General features: G+C 49.0%; 3 protein-coding genes across 8 annotated transcripts in view; all 3 read right to left on the bottom strand.

Moving 5' to 3' along the window:
* PLCH1 (phospholipase C eta 1) overlaps positions 1-4,487 on the bottom strand; it is a 63,604-nt gene extending 59,117 nt beyond the window's left edge. For 2 of the 5 annotated variants that reach the window (XM_068691550.1, XM_068691548.1), the window contains exons 1-2: positions 4,290-4,487; positions 3,932-4,019 (exon numbers count right to left, since the gene is read on the bottom strand). The gene's annotated coding sequence lies outside the window, so the exon portion shown is untranslated. Of the gene's footprint in view, positions 1-960; positions 1,027-3,920; positions 4,020-4,289 lie in introns of all 5 variants that reach the window. The other 3 variants (XM_068691554.1, XM_068691553.1, XM_068691549.1) reach the window with 2 other exon arrangements.
* Positions 4,488-6,214: 1,727 nt separating this feature from the next.
* On the bottom strand, positions 6,215-10,363 carry C9H3orf33 (chromosome 9 C3orf33 homolog). 2 transcript variants are annotated; one of them, XM_068691556.1, is made up of 5 exons: positions 10,230-10,363; positions 10,074-10,133; positions 8,832-8,985; positions 7,762-7,922; positions 6,215-7,368 (listed from the first exon to the last, which is right to left on the bottom strand). In XM_068691556.1, the coding sequence occupies exons 1-5, from the start codon at positions 10,308-10,310 to the stop codon at positions 7,102-7,104; spliced, it is 723 nt and encodes a 240-aa protein (XP_068547657.1). In that variant the 5' UTR covers positions 10,311-10,363; the 3' UTR covers positions 6,215-7,101. The 2 variants fall into 2 exon arrangements, with proteins under 2 accessions (XP_068547657.1, XP_068547658.1); XM_068691557.1 differs by lacking the exon at positions 10,074-10,133 and having other exon boundaries at positions 10,230-10,352.
* Positions 10,364-12,932: 2,569 nt separating this feature from the next.
* SLC33A1 (solute carrier family 33 member 1) lies at positions 12,933-22,425 on the bottom strand. The gene is made up of 6 exons (XM_068691555.1): positions 21,629-22,425; positions 18,186-18,376; positions 17,357-17,541; positions 16,304-16,421; positions 15,950-16,165; positions 12,933-14,332 (listed from the first exon to the last, which is right to left on the bottom strand). The coding sequence occupies exons 1-6, from the start codon at positions 22,368-22,370 to the stop codon at positions 14,165-14,167; spliced, it is 1,620 nt and encodes a 539-aa protein (XP_068547656.1). The 5' UTR covers positions 22,371-22,425; the 3' UTR covers positions 12,933-14,164.
* Positions 22,426-22,557: the final 132 nt, after the last annotated feature.

Below are 22,557 nucleotides of genomic sequence, written 5' to 3' on the forward strand. Positions count from 1 at the left end.
TCTTTTTAGAATTTAAAGAATATTATATTATAAATAAAAAGCTTTAAAAAAATCCCCCAGATTACACCCCCTTTTCAACAGCAGGTATTAATTCATAAATATCACCAGCACAAAAACAGATTATTGATAGCCGCTGGTAATGGAAGGGCAAACCATCTCGTACCTGGTCCTGCTCTTATTTTTATTCCTCCAGAACACTTCCTAGAGGAATAACAAGTTTTTATTCAATTTATTTTCCTTCCAGAGCAGTCCCCGATCTAATTTGCCCCAAGGATGGCTGCAGTGGCACAGCAGCGATGGCTCTGGAGGTGGTGGCGGTGTGAGAGCCACGAAGAAAATTTCCTGTGGGTTTAGCGGGAAGCAATTGGAAACTCTTAGGAGCCCGAGTTGCCTATACAAAGGGAAAAGGTCGCAAGAGTTTGGATTTAGGACACAGATACGGCACATCCGTGCCTTTTAGAGATATGAAGTTGAGGTGTGGCTTTGTTTGTTTGTTTGGGGGTTGTGTGTGGTGGTGGTGGCACGGGGGTCTTGTTTGTTGCTTTTTGTTGGTGTTAAACTGATAGCTGGGTAAGTTCCCTATCAGGGCACTAAACTTTCATCTTATCCACACATCCTTCACCAGACGAAGACAGACTGGTGTCAGTTTGCTTATTTAAGCAAGCCCCTCGGGGCACTCAGGAAACTGTCCCCAACCTCACTCGGTCAGTGCCAGAGGTGTTCAGAGGACAAGGAGGCAGCAGCAGCCTCCTGCCTCCCTCCTGCTGCTGCCACTGCTGCGGGAGGTCCTGCCCAGCCCCTCGGGGCACCCAGCTCGGAGCAGGAGCAGGGCTGATGCCCGCTCCATGGGAGCTCACAGACCTCACCGCGTGCCCCAGATGAGTTCCCACCCCACATCACCCACCCAGAGGTGGCAGGAGGCCAGGCAGTGCTGGGCCGTGTCCTGGACAAGTGCCTTACCTGTCCTGCCCCGCCAACCTCCACCTTCCTGCGGCTGCTGCTGCTGCCGGGGCTTTTGTTTCACTTCTCCGGCTCTTTCTGGGAAGTCATGAAAAGCATGTGTCAGCACAACGCGCCGCTGAGGAAGGCATTAGAAAGGATTTGAACTGACTCCCCATGGCAACAGACCCTGAAAAGGAATTAGCATTTGCTCCCGGCTCCTCCAGGAGCCCGAGTGCACTTTGTTTTTGTCCCGGTTAAGGAATGCTTTCCAGGAGGGCGGCGTGCTGCTGCCTCTGCCGGGCACAGAACCCATAAATATGGGTGAGTGTGTCCGGATGGTTTCCTTCCATGCTTCCAGCGCTCCGCACACCTTTCAGCTGTCTTTGCCTGCACCCTCGGACACTAACACAAATCATTTGATGTTTTTGCTGCCCAAAGTTTTCCCAACGCTGCATGTTGCATGCAAGTGCCTTTCTGCACAGGAGGTTTTCACCTACACAGACACAATCCCTTCGCCCCATTGGCGATGTTATTTTTAACGCATCACCTCCAACAAATCCTCAGGCTCAGCCGTACTCCTTGAGACCCTTCTGTACACTCTCCCGTTTCTTCTGTGGGATGAACACCACCACTGCCTTCAGAGCAGGCAGAGGAGCGCACAGCAAGCCCAGGACCCTCAGCTGGAGGAGCCATTGGTACCGACACGAGCAGCCCCAAAGTGCAGGGAACTGATTCATCCCAGAAGCAGCTCACAAGCTCCCAGGGACACCTCGTTCATGCCTCGACCCTCCAGGTACAAGTGGGCACAAGGGAAAAATCCAACTCTACTTCCCACGCTGGAGATAAGTTTCCAATGGTTTCGGTGAATTACAGATTGTGCGAGGCCAAGAATAGGAACTCCCACTCACGGCACTGCCTGGGGCGAGCTGCTGACAGTGCTGGCAGAGGAGACAGCCGGTCTCCAGAACACGTCTGGCTCTGCTGTCAGCTGGAGCTCTGCTCAGCATCACCTCGCCACGCACATCTCTACCCGGGGTGTGAAACAGAAGAGCAAAGTGAAAGGAACAAACGTTCGCGCAGAGATTCAACACAGCAAGGGCTTCCTCTACTGAGCAGCTGTTAATAACACAGCTCTAAGAGCTCCTGGAAATACCTGACACAGAGCTTCAGCTCCCTTCCCAGCAGCAAAGCGGTGCTTTAAAGACCTGAAGTCACGATAACAAACGTGAAGTGCAAGCTTGCTTTGTTCTCACCTACCGTTATTTTAGAAAATAAGATTTCTGTTTCTAGAAATTGAGATGAACATTTCTTTCCTGCAGGTCCACCTTGGAGAACTCTTCCTCAACAGACCAGAAACACACTCCATAAAACGCAGGAGGTACACGGCACACCAGGTCATGCCTGAGGGCAGGAGTCTCTCACCAGGAGTAAATGTGATCATTTACACAAGTCGTTTTCAGACACCTTGCTAATATAGTATGAGATCCCATTATGTGAGACGTGCAACGCTGCTGCTTCTGCTATCACTGAGCATGCAGCTATAGTAATATAGTACAGTTAACGAAATCCTGGCTACTGCTGTGCTACGGCACGGAATAATTTAAACTCTTTGATAAAATATGAAGATCAAATAAGATGCCTGGAAAGGGCTTACACCAGCACAGCCAGCCGTGCACACAGATGATGAGCATCTCATATGCTATCGGGATACTTGCTGATTGAGGCGCAGTCCCCCCACGGAGCAGGGGTGGGGATCGCTGCCCCCACAAGACCCCTTGCACGTGTCATCGATCGCTGCAGGTGATGGTTGCCAATGATCTTTCATTGTGTCCTGCAGGGTCCCTACCAGGTTTGCTGCCAACCAGTCGGTCGATCACCCACAACTCGAACTAAGCCCAGGAAACGCGCCCAGCCCATTTCAAGCCTGAGCAGCTGGAGCCAGCGCTTCCTCCGCTCCCCCCCAGGGCCACGCTTGGCCACCCTCAGTGTGCGTGGGGACGTGAACTTTGTGTCAGCTCCGATAAATCGGGTCTGTAGCGCTGCACGGGCTGCTTCCCACCACAGCTTGCCTCCACTTGAAACTTCTTGCAAGCGACCCTGAGTTATTTCAGGCTGAAGAGGCTCACATGGACAGCTCTTGCCAGGAATGTTACACCTCTTTAATGCACGTGGCCAAGTGCAATTAAAGCGGTTCTGTGATTTTCACCCATGGGCTTGAGCCCCCAGAAGAGGACACGTTGCACCCCCAGCATTGAGTACTCGGCTTTTTCTAGCACTGCAACAGGTGCCTGCTTCCAAAACGCTCCAGCAGCTCTGCCCACCTCTCTTCCACTCCTCCACACTTCCCCTGCTCCCATCAGAGCCTCAGTAAGTGCCTATCCACAGCATAAATATTTCCCCCTGCCTTCTGCACCCCCGGCGTGCCTTTCCACCTCCAGGCACACACACATCGCCCTCAGCCAGCCAGGCACACCTGGGCACAGCTCCTGCAGAGGAAAGCAGAGGCAAGCTCAGCCCTCGGGAGCAGTGGTGATGCCCCCAGCGTCCATGGAGACTGGGACAAGAAACCCGCCGTGGTTAAGAAAGCAAACCCCAGCTTGCTAAAGCAAACAAACAGGAGAGAACAAGCGCAAACAAACAGCCCCTGGCAGTTTGGGCAGCCTGCAGCACCTCTGGCCAAAATCAGCCCTGCTCCAGCAGAAACAGCTCCTGCTCGGGGAGCTGGGAGCCCAGGGGGATTTCTCCTCAGCACAGCCCCAGGGGCAGGAGGCACAGCCCCCTCTGCTGCTTGGCCCCGCTCCTGGGCATCCCCCTGCTCACAGCTCGCTCTGCGCCCTACCACGGGGGGGGAAAACACCGCAACGACTGCTCCTAAAGCCGCCCCCCCACCATCCGAGAGGTTGTAAAATCGCTGTGCTTTAACCCGGCTTTGTGCCTAATAGGAAGTTTCTGTAAAACCCCCCAAGATGATAGCGCACGGCAGCCTTACCTCCGCGGAAGGGAGAAAGCCCTGGGGGCAGCAGAGCCCCGCTTTGTGTCCCCGTCGCTCCCGGACCTGCTTCACGCCCTTAGGAAGCCTTAAAAAAAATAATAAAAAAAAATCAAAACGCGGTGTTCAGGGAACAAAAGCGGGGTCCTCGCGAAGGGAGCCCCCAGACGGGGCAAACCGGGAGGGGGGCGAGCGGCCGGGCCCCCGCCAGCGGGGAGGGGACGAGGGGGGGGGGGCAGACAAAGAACCGCGGCCGGCCCCGAGCTGCGGCCACCGCCTCGCTGCCTCCCGGCTACCACAGGACGGCGGCGACCCCCGGGGGTCGCCCTGCGCCCAGCCCCCCTCGCCCCGCGCTCACCCCGCCGCGCTCCGCTCCCGTTCAAACGCCCGGCCCCGCCCGCCGCCGCCGGGGAGCTGAGGGGAAACCCGGAGCCGTCGAAGAGCTCGGAGCGGAGCCCAATTTCGTCGTGCAGCCGCCCCCCCGCCCCCGATCCAGCCCCGGTGTTGCGGCGGCCCCGCGCCCGTTCGAGCGGCGCTGCCCCCCCGAGGGGCCCCCGGGCTCGCCGCACCTGCCGCGGGCTCGGTGGGCTCGGTGCTTGGCAGCCCTTAAAAACCCTTAAAAGCCCTTAAAAGCCCCCAGGAACCTCCCCCGCCGTTCACCTGGGTGAGCCCGTGAAGCCCCGGGTCCCCCCCCGACGGGCTGGGGCTGCGCCCGAGGCGTGCTGGTGGTGGGCAGGCACCGAGCTGGGGCTCGGGGGGCTCCGCTTTGGGACACAAGGGTTGGGGTTGGGGTGCTCGGGGAGCTTTGGGGCACACGGGTTTGTTAGGGTTTGGGGCCAGGAGCTGGGCTCAGCGACCCCCGTGGGCCCCTTCCAGCTCGGGAGGTTTCGTGGTTCAGGCTGGGAAGGAGGAGAGCTCGCAGCGAGCACGAGGTTCCCCCAAGGACGGGGATTTTTGGGGGACTTTTTGCTCTTTCTCCTGCCTGGGAGCGCTGCAGGGGAAGCCTCAGGGCCACGCTGCAGCAGGGCCCTGCCCGTGCCTTTGTTCTGCCCAGGCTCGGGGCAGGGCCGGGGGGGTTTGTTTGTCACCGCCGTTTGCCTCAAACACCGCCCCGGCAATAAAAACCCTGAAGATATTTTCCTCAGCGGGCCATCTGCAGGCATCTCCTTTTTCACTCCCTGCGGCCTGGGTAAGAAGTTGGCTTCTTTCTGGAGCAGCCCGAGGTGCAAGGAGGGCAACGAGCCGAGTACTTGAATTCCCATCCTTACCCCCAGGCACACAAGAACTGCAGCCTCTGCCTGGAAATGCTCTTCCGTGTGCTGCTGTGGTTCAAGGAAATGGATAACGCTCCTGGAGGCAGTGCAGTGTCCCCATGTAATGGAGAGAGGTGCTTTTTCCCCCCTGACCTCCCAGTCAGTTCCACAAGAGCTTCTGCTTAGCCATTTGTTTCTGCTCCTGTTTTGGGCTTTTCAAGACCAGCCTCCCACAGACCAGATCTGCAGCCATGCAGGGCTTGCACAGATGGAAAGCACTGCTGGTTTTTCCTGATCAGCGTTGTGGTGGCTTTTGTTTTGTTTTGGAGAGGGGAAATATTTAATTCTATTTAATTATCGCAGCAAAAGGACAAATATAACTGTAGAGTTATGCTTTAGTTTGGAAATAACTCCACTTAATAATAATTCACTTAATAAACTGAAACACCTGCAATTAACCACGAGAAGCAGTTTATGACTATGACTGTGTGACTTCTCTGTCCAGGTGTCACAGCAGCGATTGACCCAGACCTGTAATGCATAAAACCAGATGCTTCTTCTTATAAATTTTCTGGAGTTTCCAGCTCCAAGTCAAGGTCTCCCTCTGCTCCTCTGTCCCACACTGGTTCCCAGCACTGATACCCATCCTGCAGGTACCTCATGGTTAGCTGCACAGCAGCCTGTGTAAGAAAGCAGCCTTTTGGTCCTTAAGAGGACACAGAAACAAACGTAATAAAACAAAACAAAACTGACATACATTGTTACCCAAGGAACTTATTTATTTATTTATTTTTAGGATCTCAGGAGTCACAATTTTGCAATGAAGCCAGCAATAAATAAATAAATAAAAAGACATAACTAATTTCAGGCAATGCTCAGATATTGAGATTTTCATACCGCACTCCTCTCCCTGGCATTTCATTGCCAAATAAATACATGGAAAGAAAAAATATAAGCAAAGTACTTTACTTGAGATAATCAGGAGCATGGCAGATTAAAAGTCAAGTGTTTGGTAAATAAAACATGATAATGAACATGAGAAAATCAATCTTTATTCTGAGAACGTTTACAAAAAATATACTTTACATATACATAACACCTCTTTGAAAAAATAAAGCACTCTGTGGTCCATTTTTTATATTTCCTATTTAAGTTTTATCTTCATCTGGTTTTAGATACTTTTAGAACCATCAGAAGAAAACAGATTCGTTTTTTCTTCTGACATAACTTGCAAAACTCTTTCATGTTAATTTTGTGTTTTATAAATTGGCATCACTGGCACAGTAGCTTATATTCTCTAATATACCTTTTTTTTATATAGATATGTTAGTGGTTATGATCCTATCAGCTTTTTAAGATCAACCACAACAAATTATCTTTTATTCTGGTCATAATGCAACCTGTTATTCAAGATGAGCAATTTTTTAACACTCAAAGTATGCACAAACGTAGTATACGAATTCAAACAAGCAGGTAAACACGTGCCACAAGCTTTCTCAAGCTCTGAAATGGAGTTTTCCAGCCACCACCAGTTACATAGTAATGACCTGTAACAGCTAAGCACTTAAGGTGGTGCACTTTGGATGGATACTTTGCACCTCTTAAAAACAGCTGCCCGCTGTTCTCACTTCAGTTAACGCATCTGTAGGTATTTAGCAGGTGGAAAACGGCACACCTGATTTGGGACACTGCTGCAGAAAATTTAGCTTAAGCATGCTTCAATTTTCGTCTTGCATAACACAACTAAACTTCAGCCCCACGTGGCTTATATAATATGGCATTGGGTAACTTTACAGCTTTTTTGTTCAAGACAAGGAACTTACAAGTTACAGCACTTTTTATCACAAATTTATATTTTACATAAAGTATGTAACACAGATATGTGGCATCCCTCTAGACAAGTCTCCCATTCAGCCTTTAAATATAGCTTCTTAACCAGTTCACAAACTGTTTCAATGTCTGTACACATTTATTGTTGCTTATACGGTCTCTAACTCTTTCAGAGAAGCTTTCTTCTTGCCATATTCCTTTATTTTTCTTCAAGGCCTTTAACTCTGCTCGAAGCAGTCTTTTGTGAAGTTTCCAGTAGAGGCGAGAGTCGTGATGTAGTCCTTCGATACGTGCTGTTCTGCCGAGCCCTTGTCTCAAGATCTCCTCGTTTAAGCACACACTGAGAAAGCGACCCTACAGAAAGGCACAGTAAATGCAATATTCACTTACCCTTTAATGTGTTCCCGCTGAGGTCCAAGCTTCACTTCTGGCTGAATCTACCCTCATGCAGAAAGAGTTAAAAGAAACACAGCCGACTTTGGAAACGTACTACTAGCACAAGTAATCTATAAGAAAACATTTGATGGATTAAACATTAAGCTAATCAGAACGACACCATATAGCCTAGCACTACCAGACTGAGCAGTCTACAAAGGTACTTGGTTTGGAGTCTGACTTAATAAAACTTTATTTAAAATTCCTGTAAAGATAATTTACAATAACTAATAACATTCTCGTGTACTGACTGTTTAATCACAGCCAAACTTAAAACTGCAGATTAAAGTCATTTTTTGTTACTATATTTACCTTATTTACTAAAACACGGCACTCAAGTGCCAAGTCCTCCCTTCCAAGAAGCTGGAACCATACCATTTGTGAGGGTTTCAACTCTTTCTGTAACCAGACCATGCCACTTGGAGCCAGCTCCACTCCAGCAAGTCTTACCAGCAAAAGACCTTTGGATTGCCCTGGATATAGATAGAGAGAACTTTTTTTTATTGAATGCCACAGTCAAGTGAAATTTCATACTTTGCACAGACCCCCAGTTATCATTAACAAGTTTATGGACTTAAAAAAATAAATAAATCCATTTTAGTTCCCTGAAGCACTACTGACTTGCAACTAAGAATTTGATCTAATTCCCCCTTCAGTAAAAAAAATAAATAAATTCAAGATTTCAGAAATGATATAAGCTATTTTGTTTTATTCTGCATACAAGTAGAAAGAAGTACTTTCATTATCAGTCACCAGTATTTTATCTGAAAGGGCAGAAACAGTAGGAGAAGAATTAGCGCCTCCACGTATTTGCAAAGCGGGCACGTGACTGCGCTCGCAGACCTGACCCGCAGCTTCTGAGAAGCCAGGGCAAAACCCCCCTGCTATATGGAGCTGATTTTCATCTCTGAACAAAAGCATAATTGCAATAGAATTGTTGATTTTTATTTTTTTTTTTTTTGCCAGTAATGAGAGCAGCTATACAAACAAATTAACTGCCTCTGTGCTTGGGGTTTTGCTGCCAGAAACAGATCACCGTAATAAAACACTGTATTGGCAGGCTCCTCCTGCAGCTCTCTTCTCAGCCTTTCTTATTCCTTTTTCCCATCTGTGAAGCATGGAAGGATCAGAAGGCAGCGCCAGGAGTGTAACCTTAGCCTTCCTCACAGCTTGCCCCTGCCTGCCTGCTCTGTACAAAGACAGTGCACCTGATGTCCCGCTGATTTCTGCCCATCTACTTCCAAGAGTATTGTTTAAAATAAAATTTAAAAAAGCAAATACTTCTGGTGTCGCAGTATTTGTGCTTGTCTAGTGGACAACACTGTTAATGTGTTTCATTAACATTTCATTCCTGTCCTTGTTTTTCATCTACTTTTACTTACATTTTCTCTGTATTGATGTAACAATAGGAATGCTAATGGGAATGTGTTCAACTTCCAGACCTTTCTCCGTTACGTGATGGATTTTTCCCCGCAATTTGACATTCTTTTCAATAAACTCCACGGGTATATCCACAGCGTTTGTGAACTTTGTTGTCTATTGATGGAAAGAAGAATGAGACACAGTTTAAAATACATACAGAGAGAGAGCAGTTTCAATCACATTACATCAAACCATATACAGCTATACTATTACACAGCATGGACAACTAATTTCTTTTCTTAGACAGCAATCAGCTGTAGAACCCCTTCCAGCCTGCTTTTCCAGCCCCTCAGGAATGCTCCCTGTTTTACAGCATGCGCAACATTAGGGATGAGCATGAGAGCAGGCTGAGAGAAAGAATGGAAACTGATGTTTTATATTGACACGCACTGAAGTTAACTTGATTCACCATGAAAAGGGTGTTTTAAAAATGGCCTGAACGGTGCTAGAAGAGGGGTGAAAGCCAGCCACGAAGGGCGTGTTTGAAGACACTGGCAAAGAACAGACACACCGAAAACAAAGGCAGAGCAGCACAGACAGGCGCAACAACACAGACTTTGATAAGGGAGGCAAAGAGGAGAGGGACAAAAGCAGGTGTGCACCTTTGGAAAGATCACACGATGACTAAATTCGATACCACATCCCTTGATAACGGGAGGACTCAGAGGAGGGAGTTATACGAGCACACAGGAAAACAAAGGGCAGAGGCACCACAGCCTTGGCCAGCAGCAGCCGTACAGGAACAACGCAGCAGGGACACAACTGCCGTGTAGGCAATCCGGCAATATGTGCGATTTGGGCTTTTTGGGGATATTTTAAAATAAAAACGCCAGACAGACGTCCTCTCACAGCAGGTTGTGAGGGGGGCAGGCGGCAGTGGCCCCTTACGGAGCTGTGGCCGTGCCTGGAGCTCGCAGCAGGGCATTACTGGGTGCCAGGAGCCGGCTGCTTCGAGGAGTGAAGGGTTTATGCTTAAAAATATGTGAAAAGCAGCTCTGCTCGTGGGACTAGGCAGCAAGGACACGGGGAAACCACCTCCGCTTCAGCTGCGGTTGAACTATGGGTTAACTGCGCCACAGGGGGTGCCGCTGGGGATGCAGCACTGAGGAAAGTGACTTGAGGAGCTAAAAACCAGGGGGGAGCCCTCTGGGGGGAGTCTTTTGGGGGGAGTCCTTTGGGGGGAGCCCTCTGGCCGCACTCACCAGCCGCACGCTCCTGGCCAGCAGCAGCAGCCCGGCCGCCGCCAGCCCGGCGCTGAGGCTCTGCGGGGAAGAGGACAGCGAGGATCAGCGGGGGGCCGACCCCTGCCCCGGCCCCTGCCCCTGTCCCTGTCCCGGCCCCTGCCCCGGCGCCATTACCCGCAGCAGCCCCAGGTGCCCGTCCGCCCACTCGGACACCCGGCCCAGGGCCTCTCCCGCCGCGCTCCGCCGCTCCGCCATGGCCGCCACAGCGCCCGCAGCGCCCCCGCACGGGGCCCGCCGGCACCGCGGGGCTGAGGGGACCGGGGGGGAGCTGAGGGGACCGAGGGGGACCGGGGTGGGACTGAGGGGACCGGGGGGGGACTGAGGGGACCGGGAGGAACCGGGGGGGAGCTGAGGGGACCGGGGGGAAGCTGAGGAGCCGGCAGCTTCCCGAACGGGAACCCCAATGTAGGGCCCTTGGGGTGAGCCTCCGAGCAGCCCTACGCGGCTGGGCGGGACGGGGAATTGAGGTGAATTCTGAGGTGAATTCTGATGAATTCAGGCTCGTCGGCCGCATCCTTGCTCGTGGTGCTGTCAGAAAACAGCCCGAGAACGTCCCCGTGTTTATCGCTGCTGTTTATTCGTTTCCCCACCTTTGTCCAAACCTAACAAACACCACAGTTCCTTACCAGACCACCCTGAGCCGTTTCCCTCAGCTGAACCATCGCCCGGCTGTGCAACGCACCTACACGGCCTTCAAAACACACAGTGCAAGGAAATAATCACACACGATATAAAGTTATACCCAGGCTGTGTCTACACAAACCTTTCACTTCCATTAAAGCCCAGTTCAAGGTTTCTGTGAGAGCAGGAGGCACATCAAATAACATCAGTGTCAGCCACGGCTCGGGATTTCAGGACAGCCACAGACCCCGTTAGGAATTCATAACCCACGGCACCAAAAGAAACCTACTTGAATCAAAAAATTTTACCTGATGCTGCAATTAAAACAATTCTTAAGCTACTGGCTGCGAGGTGTCTTGAATAAATAAATATGACCACTATGATTTTCTTCAAAATAAGTGGTGAAGCTGTTAGGTTTGGTTTATTTCCTAAGCATGAACACTTTAAGATTAAGTAATAAATGCAGAAATAGTGCAAAATCTGGTTTTCAGCAAAAACATAGTTAATACATAGTTAATAATTTGGAAGCGTGCTGCTGACTTTGCTAAGGAGGGTATATCTTACACAGCATATTTTGCTAAGGAGTGTTATTTTTCGCTAAGGAGTGTATATTTTACACGCATCGTCTCGTTTGGAGACGTGCCGGAGGAGTCGCACAGTGCTGCTGCCTGCAGAAACTTGCTCCGGTCCCTGCCGCTGTGGAGAACCTTACTCTGTGCCCCGGACCTGCTCAGTGTGGGCACCACAAGTACAGAACCGAATTTTGGAGCAGCCGGTTGTTCCTTTGGCAAGTCTCAGGGAACAACACCAAATCACACTCACAGGAGCAGGGGAGGATGGCTTCCTGCATGGCAAACCCAGCCCAACATCACAGCTGTGTCCAACAGCACTGCAGGGGCAAGCTGTTCTCTGCCTCTCCCCCAGGACCTGGCTCACTTCACAGTGATCCTGCTCAGGATCCTAAACCAGGACAAACCATTTACCTACAAAAAAAACATTTCTGCCATTTGTCTTTTGCTAGGAAGAAGCCACCCCTGACTCCCCACCAGGCCCATTCCGTCCCTGCAGCAAATCAAGACTAGAGCAGTGCTTGGTCATTTTCCTCCATTTCCCATTTCAAAAACAGACTCGCAAGCAGGAGATTTTATTTTATTTTTTTTTAATGTTAAAGACTATAATAATTCTAATTGCCAAAAGAAACCATTTAAAATAGGGGTAGAAGAAAAAGCAGTAGTGAACCTGAAAGATTACTGGAGCCTTTCAGCAATCTGCTGATGAACTGGCATGGTTGTGACAAAAAAAAAAAATATGCTGTCCCTTGGTTCCTTCTCCAGTTTGAAAGAGGAAGAGAATTACTTATGCTGTATTTCATGTAACAATTGGAGTTTAATGTTGCTGTTGAAATCATTTCATGTATCACTTCAGCAATTCCCAAGGCATTTTTATTAGAACAGGTTACACTGGCACCTTCAGAAATATTGAAACAAAATTGCAAAGTAAAAGCCAACTGTAAAACATTTATGAATTTAATTTCCTAGAAGATCTCCCTCAAAGCCAGAGGTTGAAAAAACACTCCAGGTCTGGACAAGCTGCTATGGAAATACGCAGCTCCTTGTTATAGCACCAACAGATCCAAAATGCCTCATGCACACTGAATCTGGTAGCAAAGATACACCCACTTCTGACTACAAGTCTCAGATTCCTCTTGTGCTTATGCAGAGACGTAGTTGGAAGACTTAGCCTGGGGAGTAAAAACTGTGCTTTTATTCAGCTTGATTTGCTAATCCTGCTGTCCTTGAAACAAACTGAGTGTGCTGCTGCTGGACCACAGATCACAGCCGGGGGAAATCAGCTGGGTGCTGCAGCCCTGGACTTGGCTTCCTACCAGCTGCTGAAGGCTGAAGCTTTGAGGAGGGACAGAAGAGCCAAACAGGCTCCAGTAGCCAAGCAGCATTTGGTCACTGTCCTCTTCCAGCACCTTCTTACTTGGAAGGTCACACAGATGCTTTGTGCACATGGGATCTCTCCTGCAGCCTGCCCCTGGTATAATTTACTTTTTGCTGAAGCATACAGTAACAAAAGCCCCACAGCCTGTCTCAGCAGGAGCTGGGAACATGAAGGTCATGGTGCAATACTTCCAGTATTGACAAGGCAAGAAATAGAGAACTGAAAAGAAAATCACGTACCTTTCAAAGGTATTTTCATATATATTTTTAATAATGATGTACAATATACATCCACCAATATACAAGTGCCCCTTCTCTAGGCGTACAGTGTACTTGCTGTACATCACTAAGGCACTCAGGAATGAAGTCATTCTTGATAAATGCAACAGGAAATTTCCACTATCAAGGATTAGAAATAAATTTCTATAGCAGCTCTACCACAGGATGTAACTCGTTTGCATTACACAACAGCAAGTTGTACATCAACTCACTGGGAATTTGGCAAGTCTGTCATCACCAGAGCACTTTCAAAGGCACTGATCTTCTTTTCTTACCCCTGGCTGGGAAGAGAGGCATTTTTTCCCCACACTGATCTTTAATCTGTTCAAATTTTAGCGACAGAGGAACCAGCACTACCACTTCATTCCATCAAATAACATCTGCCTCCAGAAGGACCGCATGCCTTCTCCTTCCAATGCCTGTGTTTTGTGCGCTAGCTGCTACACCACGCAGTTTACACCTCCAGGACTCAATGCTCAGAGTATTGTGCGTTACTCTTAAGTCCTCCTTTACATCAATTTTTCCTCAAGAAAGAATCCTGAATGTAAATCAAAATGCTTTGAAACAGAGGAAATAAATTAAATGTAGCTTTGTTTATAAAAATATTCTCTTATAAATCTTTAAAGCTTATAAAAGCCTGAAAATACATTTAAAAGAATCTCTGAAACATTATTTCATCCTTTGAAATGTGGTTACAGTCCAGGAAGCGAGAAGAAACAAAGCCCACGGACATTTTACATTTCTCTTCCCACGATGAATTCCGCAGTACAATGTGCTTCACCTACAAGTCAAAATGCCTTTCACATCCTTCCCCAGGTCAGCTGCCCGTGCCAGAGCTGCCTGTTCAGGAATCAACAGTTGGAACTCAGCTAACAATGCTGCTGTTTAGGTAAACGTGGCACAAGCAGCTTTTCCACAGTTACTATATGGAAAGTTGGGATGTTGGTTGTACCAGAAGCCATGGCTCTGAAGCTAGAGCATGGGGACACGTAGCACACAGGTGCCGTTTCTCATTAGTGTCTCAACTTGTGTTCTCATGTTGGGAAGGCGAGTGGTATCACACGCACATACCACTGTCTCAGCCACCCGTTTTTTCCAGCAACTTGGCATTTAAAATACCTATATTCTGTTCATTGGTTATGGGATGTGTCTCTGTAATAAAACCAAAATAACCTGGCTAGTCCGTCCAATATTGCAATCGCATCAATTGGTCCTCTTGCACTTCCACGAAGATTGTCCTTCATCCTGCAGCTTTTTTAATTTGGGCCCGAATAGGAACCACCAGGCAAATCCCAGAATGACACAGATGACAGATTCCACGTAGTAACCATCCAAGGTAGTAACGCAGGAACCGCCGGCTTTCGTGCAGAGCTGCAACGCAGAAGCAGAGGTTGAGGCATTAAGTATTTTCTGGGAAAAACAGAACCACGGGCTTTCCAGAAGTAGGCATTAGATACTCACAGTTTAACAGCCTTTTAAAGGTCATGTCTAAACATACTTTATTTCTTTATGATAGTTATTAAAAGAGATTTTTGAGCTTACTGTTAGTATGAAATGTAACAAAACTGTTATAAACATCTGGGAGATGGAAAATATTGGCCCAAGGAACCAACTCTACAGAACAGATGTACGATCCCTGCTCTTAATGCCATGAAAAAGGATTTGTTTTCTGTCCATCCGAATTGCTTCTTCAGAAGTTAGAGCTCTGCATCTCACCACACTGAACCTGCAAACAGCCAGCACAAAGCCAGCTGCCTGCAGTGTATGTCTGAGGAAGAACAGGCCTGGGATGTGCTTTAATCCCAGAACTGAAAGGCAAACTCAAGCAATTGAGGGGTACATGTATGTATGGCATGTGATTGCTCTTGCTATTGTTTAACTTTCAATACCACCATAATCCCAAAACAAAGCAATCCTCTGAATTGAGGTTCTGCCAGCATTTGCATTATTCTGAGACGTCAAAATCAGATTAGCAGTCAGAAGGGAGCGGCTGTGGAACATTTCCAACAGGGAAGATGTGGAAAGGAGATCGGAGGAGTGAGGTGAAGGAGGAAGGACTTCAGCCCCACAGAGGTAAGCTGAGACCCCTGCTGAAGCAGCACATGTTAAGAGGAAGCATTTTCTCCAGAACTGCAACTCCAGTTCAAACAAGTCAAGTTTGACTTCTAGAACAGCGTGTTCAGAGGACCTCCGCATCCTGAAGAGTTCCGTAAACATAGAAAGGCACTCAGGAGTGAAATCTCAATCACAAGTAATGGAAAACAATACCACACAGCAAAAAGCCCCCCAACATTCCCACCCTGCCAAATCTTTGCATTAAGATTTGGCATTTGCTCATGCGGAGGTGAATTTGAAACACTGCTTTCCAGGCAGATCTGCGTGCTGCTGTTTGATCCGAGCGCAGTAGCACAATATGTTCTCTGTTCTCTTTTGCAGGGCTCCCCAGAACCGGGAAGGCTGCCAGTCACACCGCTCCGTTTCAAATGGAAAGCAAAGATCAAAGACAGCAAAGGAACGTCACAGTGGAAGGAATCAAGGTATCAAGACAGAAGCCACCAGAAAGACAGAGAGAACAAAAGAACTACCACAAAACTGAAGGGAGCTGGGGACAAAGCCTGCCAAGAACAGAGCGCCTCACCACACAGCTCCAAGCTGAGCACAGTTTATCAGGAATGCAACCAGCACCTCCCTGTACTGCAGCGAGTACAGCACCAACCTAGTGCTGCTGCCACCAGCTTTCCATCCCAGTCTGAACAGAAAGGGACAATTACTCTGCAACTGCAAATTTTTGGTAAAGATGTTAGCTATGAAGAGCACGCAGATAAAGGCTGAATTTTATCAGTTAGGAAAAAAAGTTTAATTACTGGGATTTTTCTTTTAAGTGTAAACTATGCTCCGTGAAGGTTTTCAAAGGTGGAAAGAAATACCAAGAGAAGCCTTTTCACCTGGACATAACTGTACAGAGACCTTCCCAGCCTCCAGACTTACTTCTGCAGCAGCTGGAGTTCCGCAGGCCTGCCCCTGGGCCCCTGCGCACTCCTTCACCGTGAGCGGATCAACGAGCCAGAGCGCGACGGTGGACGGCCAGTTCCCGCCCAGGTTGGACACCGTGTTGAGGAGTGTCATGTAGGTTCCTCCGATCAGCGGATCGCTAACCTTGGCATTGAAAGCCATTATTGCAACGTACATGCTATACAGCGTGACCTGGAGGGGACGAGAAAGCCCACAGGTTAACGGAATTTAGGGTAGCTAGGAACAAAAGCAATTACTGGCATTTACAGTCCTCTAGCTGATGTGAAGTGCCCGCCCGTTGCCCTTTGCTTCCCACACAGCATACATTACCTGATGTAAAGCATAACTCAACAATACTACGACATAGTAGTAGACAGGAAATCCTCCTTCGTGTTTCACTTTAGGAGTCCACCATACCAAAAAAGCAAATTCCAGCCCAAACAGTAACCTGCAGGAGTAAGAGAATTTGTAACTCAAGTAATTTTGTCCATGTGTTTCTGTACCTAAATACAAAGCAACTATCAGACATTTGTACATGCAATATATACTAAAATAGCTTTAACTAGATAAAAACAATTTCTATCTTCTAGAGAATTGTGTTAAATATTTGACAAGCACTGAAATTGCAAACATTATATACCTAAACAATTCCTCCTTCCATATCAACATAACACTGCCAGATCTCCTATTCCAGTTTCTTCCCCATTCCTCACATACAATTTTTTGTTGTGGAGAGCAACACACAAGATATTCAACCAAATTCAGATAGAGAAAAATTTACCTGGTCTTTTTTTTTTTTTAATGAAAGCATACATCATTGTGCAAGAGCACATTTAAGTAATGTTACAGACAGAGCACCCATCTACTGAATAACGGCAGGAAGTAATTGGCTGGATTTGTTGGCTTTACATTCCTACAGAATTCCACAGGCAAACTGCTACATAAACCACTTACAAACAAGATGTCTCGTCTGTATCTGCCTAATTCACCTTTTTCTCTCTTATCTCAGTAAAGTATGCATCTAGTACATGTTCCAAAAGACTTGTGGATGCAGTCCGCCGCTCTCACGTTAGGCAGTACACGTATTTTTAGAGAGACAGTCCCAAATCTACTCAGAACAATTCAGGAATAAGGAACTATTGACACTGAATAAGAGCAGGAAAGTACAGCTCTGTGCTGCAGCACACGCATCTAAAAAACACTGCACACTGTGCTCTTTGACTTGTGTCACCACGTGAATCATCTCCAAGGCACAAGATCCAGAGAGTTCAACTTACTACAGAAATTGACATGCTCTTCTGTCTGGAAGTTATGCAAGAATTCTTATAATTGACCTGAGTACACAAATTACTGTATTTCAACAAAGCCATTTTTTGTTTTTACCTAAAAGGCATCGCTTTGTAGAAGGTGTTCAGCGGCTGGGGGCCTGCTGTGTACTTGCTGATAATCAGAGGCAATATTATCTGCACAGGAACCATTGGAACTGCCAGCAGAGCTAGGTGCTCTTTAGGTACTCCTTCTTCCACCAGTTTGAGTCCCGTTACAGCATCTGCTGCTGAAAATCCAACCTGCAATGGAAGTTAAACAAAATAAATTGGGGAAAGCAGTGACAGTGTGGCTAGAAGGTCAGTTTACTTGGCATCAAGTACACCGAGAAAAGGGAGAGAGCACAATTCACTTTTGTTTCTAATTTCCATACCAGTTCTGAAACGTGTTCTACACTTGCACACTATTCTTGTCATCAGTGCCAGAACTACACCAAGAACAACACACCCAGCAACAGTATTCATGCCCATACCTTAAAGGCACGTTGGTATCCATGACTGCCAACAGAATGCCATGAAAACCTGGTTTGTACAGAGCTGCAGATTCTGGGAACGTGATTTAGGTGAAAAGAAGCATTTTCTGTGCTTTTAACTGCAGCCTACACAAACTGCCTAACTGTAAAGATGCAAGTTTAAAAATAAATGAATGTTAGATTGCAATCAAACTTTTCTTTAATGCTTCTGTAAACATGTAAGCGCTCCAGCTAATGCTTTCTGTTGTACCAAGCTACTTAACTCAACAATACAAGCCACTGTGTTTCCAAATCTCATGTCAAAATTTGGAACTGATGGCAACCACTGGCAAAAGCGAGCAGCAAGCTGTATCATGGGGACTCAGCAACCTTTCAGGTTCTCATACCTGACAATTCCCGTACGTGTTTGCTTACTTTTGCTGTGAGAATCAGGAGGCAGAACGTGAGAACTGCTGGCATCTTGATTATTGAGAAGAGCAGCTTGTATGTATCCGTGATGCCTTTTGTTTCTTCCTTTGTTGGTGTTAATTCTTTGTTTTCCTTTTTCAAGAGGGCAACAAGCGTAGTAGTAACCAAGAAGACGGCTCCCCAGAAAAACAGGAAATCTGGAATAAAAAATATTCTATCAGTGACCACAAGCATTTCATTAACAGCTCACTGAAACGTCCTTGTTCTGCTACAACACAAAGGGCAACCTAATAGAAAAAGTTTGAATAAAGCCCGTACTCATTGACCCACCTGAAAACAAGCACCAAAACCAAAGCAGGAGCAGACAGCTACATACAAGGCTCCTCCCTGCCCCTCAGTCTATAGCCACATTTGCTCAAGGTTTAGACACAGCAGCAACCTGGGGCACTTCCCTCCAGGTCTGTGCAACACCAGTGAACACGTTGGAGAACAGAAATCGAAATGGGCTTTCTGAGGAGCCACAAATAAACCCACTAACAGTGAATAAAGGAGGAAAAAGGCACACTGAGTAGTTACAAGACAGGATGGGGAAAAAACTCTGGAGGAAGCAATCATTCACCCCTCTCCAGGCAATCCATCACTGCCTGTAGCCCTTCTGCAGACCCCCTGCTCCACGTACCCACCATCCGAAGGAAACCAAGCCCGATACCCACACGAGTGCAAAGAAGTCCCGATGAAAGCTCCTACACAGTCACTAAGTAAAGCATCCCTCAGATCTGTTTTAGGAGGACGTTATATTTGCTATCCTCACTGCTGGACATCAAGCAGGCAGAATGTTTGCTGAACAGCGCACTGGGAGGCAGCGGCAGCAAAGCACACTCACGTTTTATGGCAGGGACTTAGGGAGCACGCTAGCCTGAGACAGCCCTACAAAAGAGGCAAGCAGGAATTCAGCGTTGTGCAGGGAGTATGACAGAAGTACCCTTTTATCTTTCTGATCAGAAGCAGCCCCAGGAGCCTCAAGACAACAAAGCAAGCAGCGAGCACTGGTGAAAGGGCAAAGACAGGGCAAAGGTTTAGTCAATGATTAGCTGCTTTGGGTTTGCAGGAAGCACCACAAACACAGATGAACATCTAGAAGGCTCCTTTAGCTATTCCCTACCATTTCCAGGTCACTTACAATAAGTGGCATTTTACATTATTTTCTGCCGCTTCCATGTCGCTTATTTTTCCCTTTTCAGAAGTACTTTGAAGGAGAGAAGGCCTCATACCCAGCACTGTCAGATTGCTCCCTCCCCTGTTTAAAAAAAAGAAACGCTGAGCGCATCTTCTGAGCCAACGAGCAGGGCTCAGAGCCTGACCTGCTGCAGGAGCGGTACCGTGACCACAGCACCGAGTGCCACCACGGCAGTGAGCAACCCGCAGTGCGAGGTGGAATGGAAACAGCTCTGAGCATCACACAGACATTCCTCATCGGGTCAGCCCCGTCGGATGCAATACAGCAGGGGCTGAGATAGCTAAAAAAGGCCACGTACAAGAGCCCAGACTAAAGAGGGTTTCTTTTAATAGCAGGCATTTTGTAGCACTTCTGGTGCCACCGGTGCTGCCCCATCCCTGTTTTGTCTCTGCCACCTGGAAAATAAATGGCCAAACTGGGGCAAAGCAAACTTCAGAGCTCCATCACAAATAGAGCAGGCTGCGAAAATGTCAAGGAGGCGTGGGACAGGACAGCTGCTTCATCACAACAGCCTTAGGTAATAAAGCAGCCCCACATCTCCTAGGAAAAAGAGCACTCCCCTCAGCAGCCTGGTCACATTTGCTGCATCTTCCCCCTGCAGTCACACCTCACCTCTTCCTTCACATACCACAGGCATTCACGTGACTCCACGAAAAACTGGACAGGGACCAAAAGACGCAGCCAGCCAGCTTTTAAAGAAAAAAATAATGTCCTTTGAACAGCAAAGAGCAAAGCTCACATACGTGCTAGCACAAACAATAAGCCCACTGATTTTTTTCCCCCCTCTAGAACTTCACAGCCTGGAGAACATCCTAAGACAGCATTTGTTCTGATGAGTAGCCTCACATCTGTGCACATTATTTCCATTATTTTTTGAACAGCAAAGATCACTGTGGCTGCCCGAACCAGCTCTCCCCGGTGTGACAAGCACAGAGCCACTGTCACCATCACAGCACCGCTGCTGCAGCTGCATCAGGACAGGTGAGGACACGGGAACTGTGGCACACCGTCATGTAGACGAGGGACAAGAAATTTCTTGAAGGCAGTTTTGCTACCCCAAAAAACATATCCTGCAACTGTAGTGTCAGAGTAATTTGCCCTCCTTACTCCACCCAACACAACACGCAAGTTCAGCAGGTTGTGTAGGTATTTTTTGGTTTTCACTTTTTTTATAAGGCAGTATTCCTGGAATAGCAAGAAATCCATTTATAAAAGAAGTACTGAAAAAAACCCGGCCACCAAAAACCCGGCGAGTGGAGCCAAGCAGACAAGCGAAGCCTCTTTAAGCACACGAATGATTTCCAAGTTGCATCAGCAGCAAAAGACGTCAGCTTGCTGCTGCAGCAAGAGGGAAGAGACACGCCAGCACCGCTGAGCTGCACAACAGGGAAAGCAAAAGCAAGCAGTATGCCAGCAGGGTTACTTTGAGGAGTGCCCTGTGCCTGTTAACACACGGAAAAGACAAAGTCAACAGCAGGAAGGCAATGGGAAGAGAGGGAGAAGCTAAACCCTTGAGAACTTACTCTCAGTACAGGCCTGGTCACTCTGACACTGCCCCCAGAAACGGTGCTGGCTTGTCACAGCCTCCCCGAGCGGAGCTGCCTAACCTCAGCCTCCCAACAGACACACAGCCTTCGCACAGACTTTCTGGCAACACACCTAACACCAACCCCACCCAGACTTTACAAGGAAAAAATGAGAAAACACTCCTAGACTGGCAGCTAAAAAAGGATGGATTACCAGATTCCATTTAATTCACTGAAGAAAAATTTAACCCTTAGTTTACTTAATTAAGACCTTCCTTTGGAGTTTGGCAATGTGGCCAAGCCTAAACACTTGTCATTTCTGCTTCTGTGAGCAATATCATTTGGGAAGGGCTTTTTAAAGTTTATTTCCTCTTCTCTTTCTCCCAGGAGAAGACATTCTCAAGGGGCCTCCTTAAAGGCAGGCACAGCATCCACGTTTTTCAGAACAGCAACCTATTCCGTGGTCATTAAACCAGGAAACGTTTAGAAACAAATCAATTCTCTCCAAAGTGCTTAGGTCAGCCAAGCCAATGACCAGGCACATTTCCCTCACGCTTCAGGCCGGGGGTGCCCAGTGCACTTGCAGCAGACCCCAGCAGCCTCCCCACAGCTGGGGAGGGCAGAGCCGCAGGCCGAGGTGGCGAGCACCCCCTACCCACCGCCACACAGGGGCACCCAGGCGCTACCTGAGAGGGTGACGATGCCCCGGGGCTGGGGCTGGAAGCGCAGGTACTTGTTGCAGAAGGAGGGCGACTCGAGGGCGAGGAAGAGCACGTTGCCCAGGAAGTAGCCGGCCGTCTGGCCCACCGAGTTGCAGGTGGAGGCGTAGCCCACGTTCTCCCGGGACAGCATGGTGAGCGCCCAGCCGTCCACCGCGATGTCCTGCGTGGCCGCCAGGAACTCGAAGAGGAAGAAGGTGGCGGTCAGAGCCACCACGTCGGGGCCGCGGCCCTGCCCGTCGCCCAGCAGCGCGTCCACCCGGCGGGACAGCCCGATCATGAAGAGCCCCAGCACGTACTGCGTGGGCACCAGCCACGACTTGCGGCGCCCGAAGCGCCTCACGTACACGGCGTCCACCAGCGGCGCCCACAGCAGCTTGAGGCTGAAGGGCCAGAACACCAGGCTGAAGAAGGCCTGCTCCGTGTAGCTGGCGCTGCGGCTCTGCAGGATGAGCGGCACGCTGCCCGCCAGCCCCAGCGGCACGCCCTGCAGCACGTACAGCGCCAGCAGCAGCAGCACGCTGCCCAGCTCCGCGCGGCACCCCCGCGGCGCCGCCGGGCCCAGCTCAGGTGGTGGTGGCGGCGGTGGCGGCAGCAGCAGCGCCTCGGCCTCCCCGCCCGCCAGGCCGGCCCCGAGCGGCGCCGGCGCCTCCAGGCAGTGCGGGTGGCTGCCGGGGCGGCGCTGCCGGCCGCCCTGCTTGGCCGACATGGCCCGGCCCAGCCCGGCGGGAGCGGAGCGCGGAGCCCCGAGATGCTGCCGCCGCCGCCGCCTCACCCCCACTGACAGGAAGTCGCGCGCCGGCTTCGCCCCACCCCTTTCCGGCCGCGTGGCTGCACCTCATTGGTCCGCTGCGGCAGCGGAGGCCACGCCCCCTCCAACCCCGCTCCGCCCCCTG

Source organism: Anas acuta, chromosome 9 (genome assembly GCF_963932015.1).
Source record: "Anas acuta chromosome 9, bAnaAcu1.1, whole genome shotgun sequence".
NCBI lineage: Eukaryota > Metazoa > Chordata > Aves > Anseriformes > Anatidae > Anas > Anas acuta.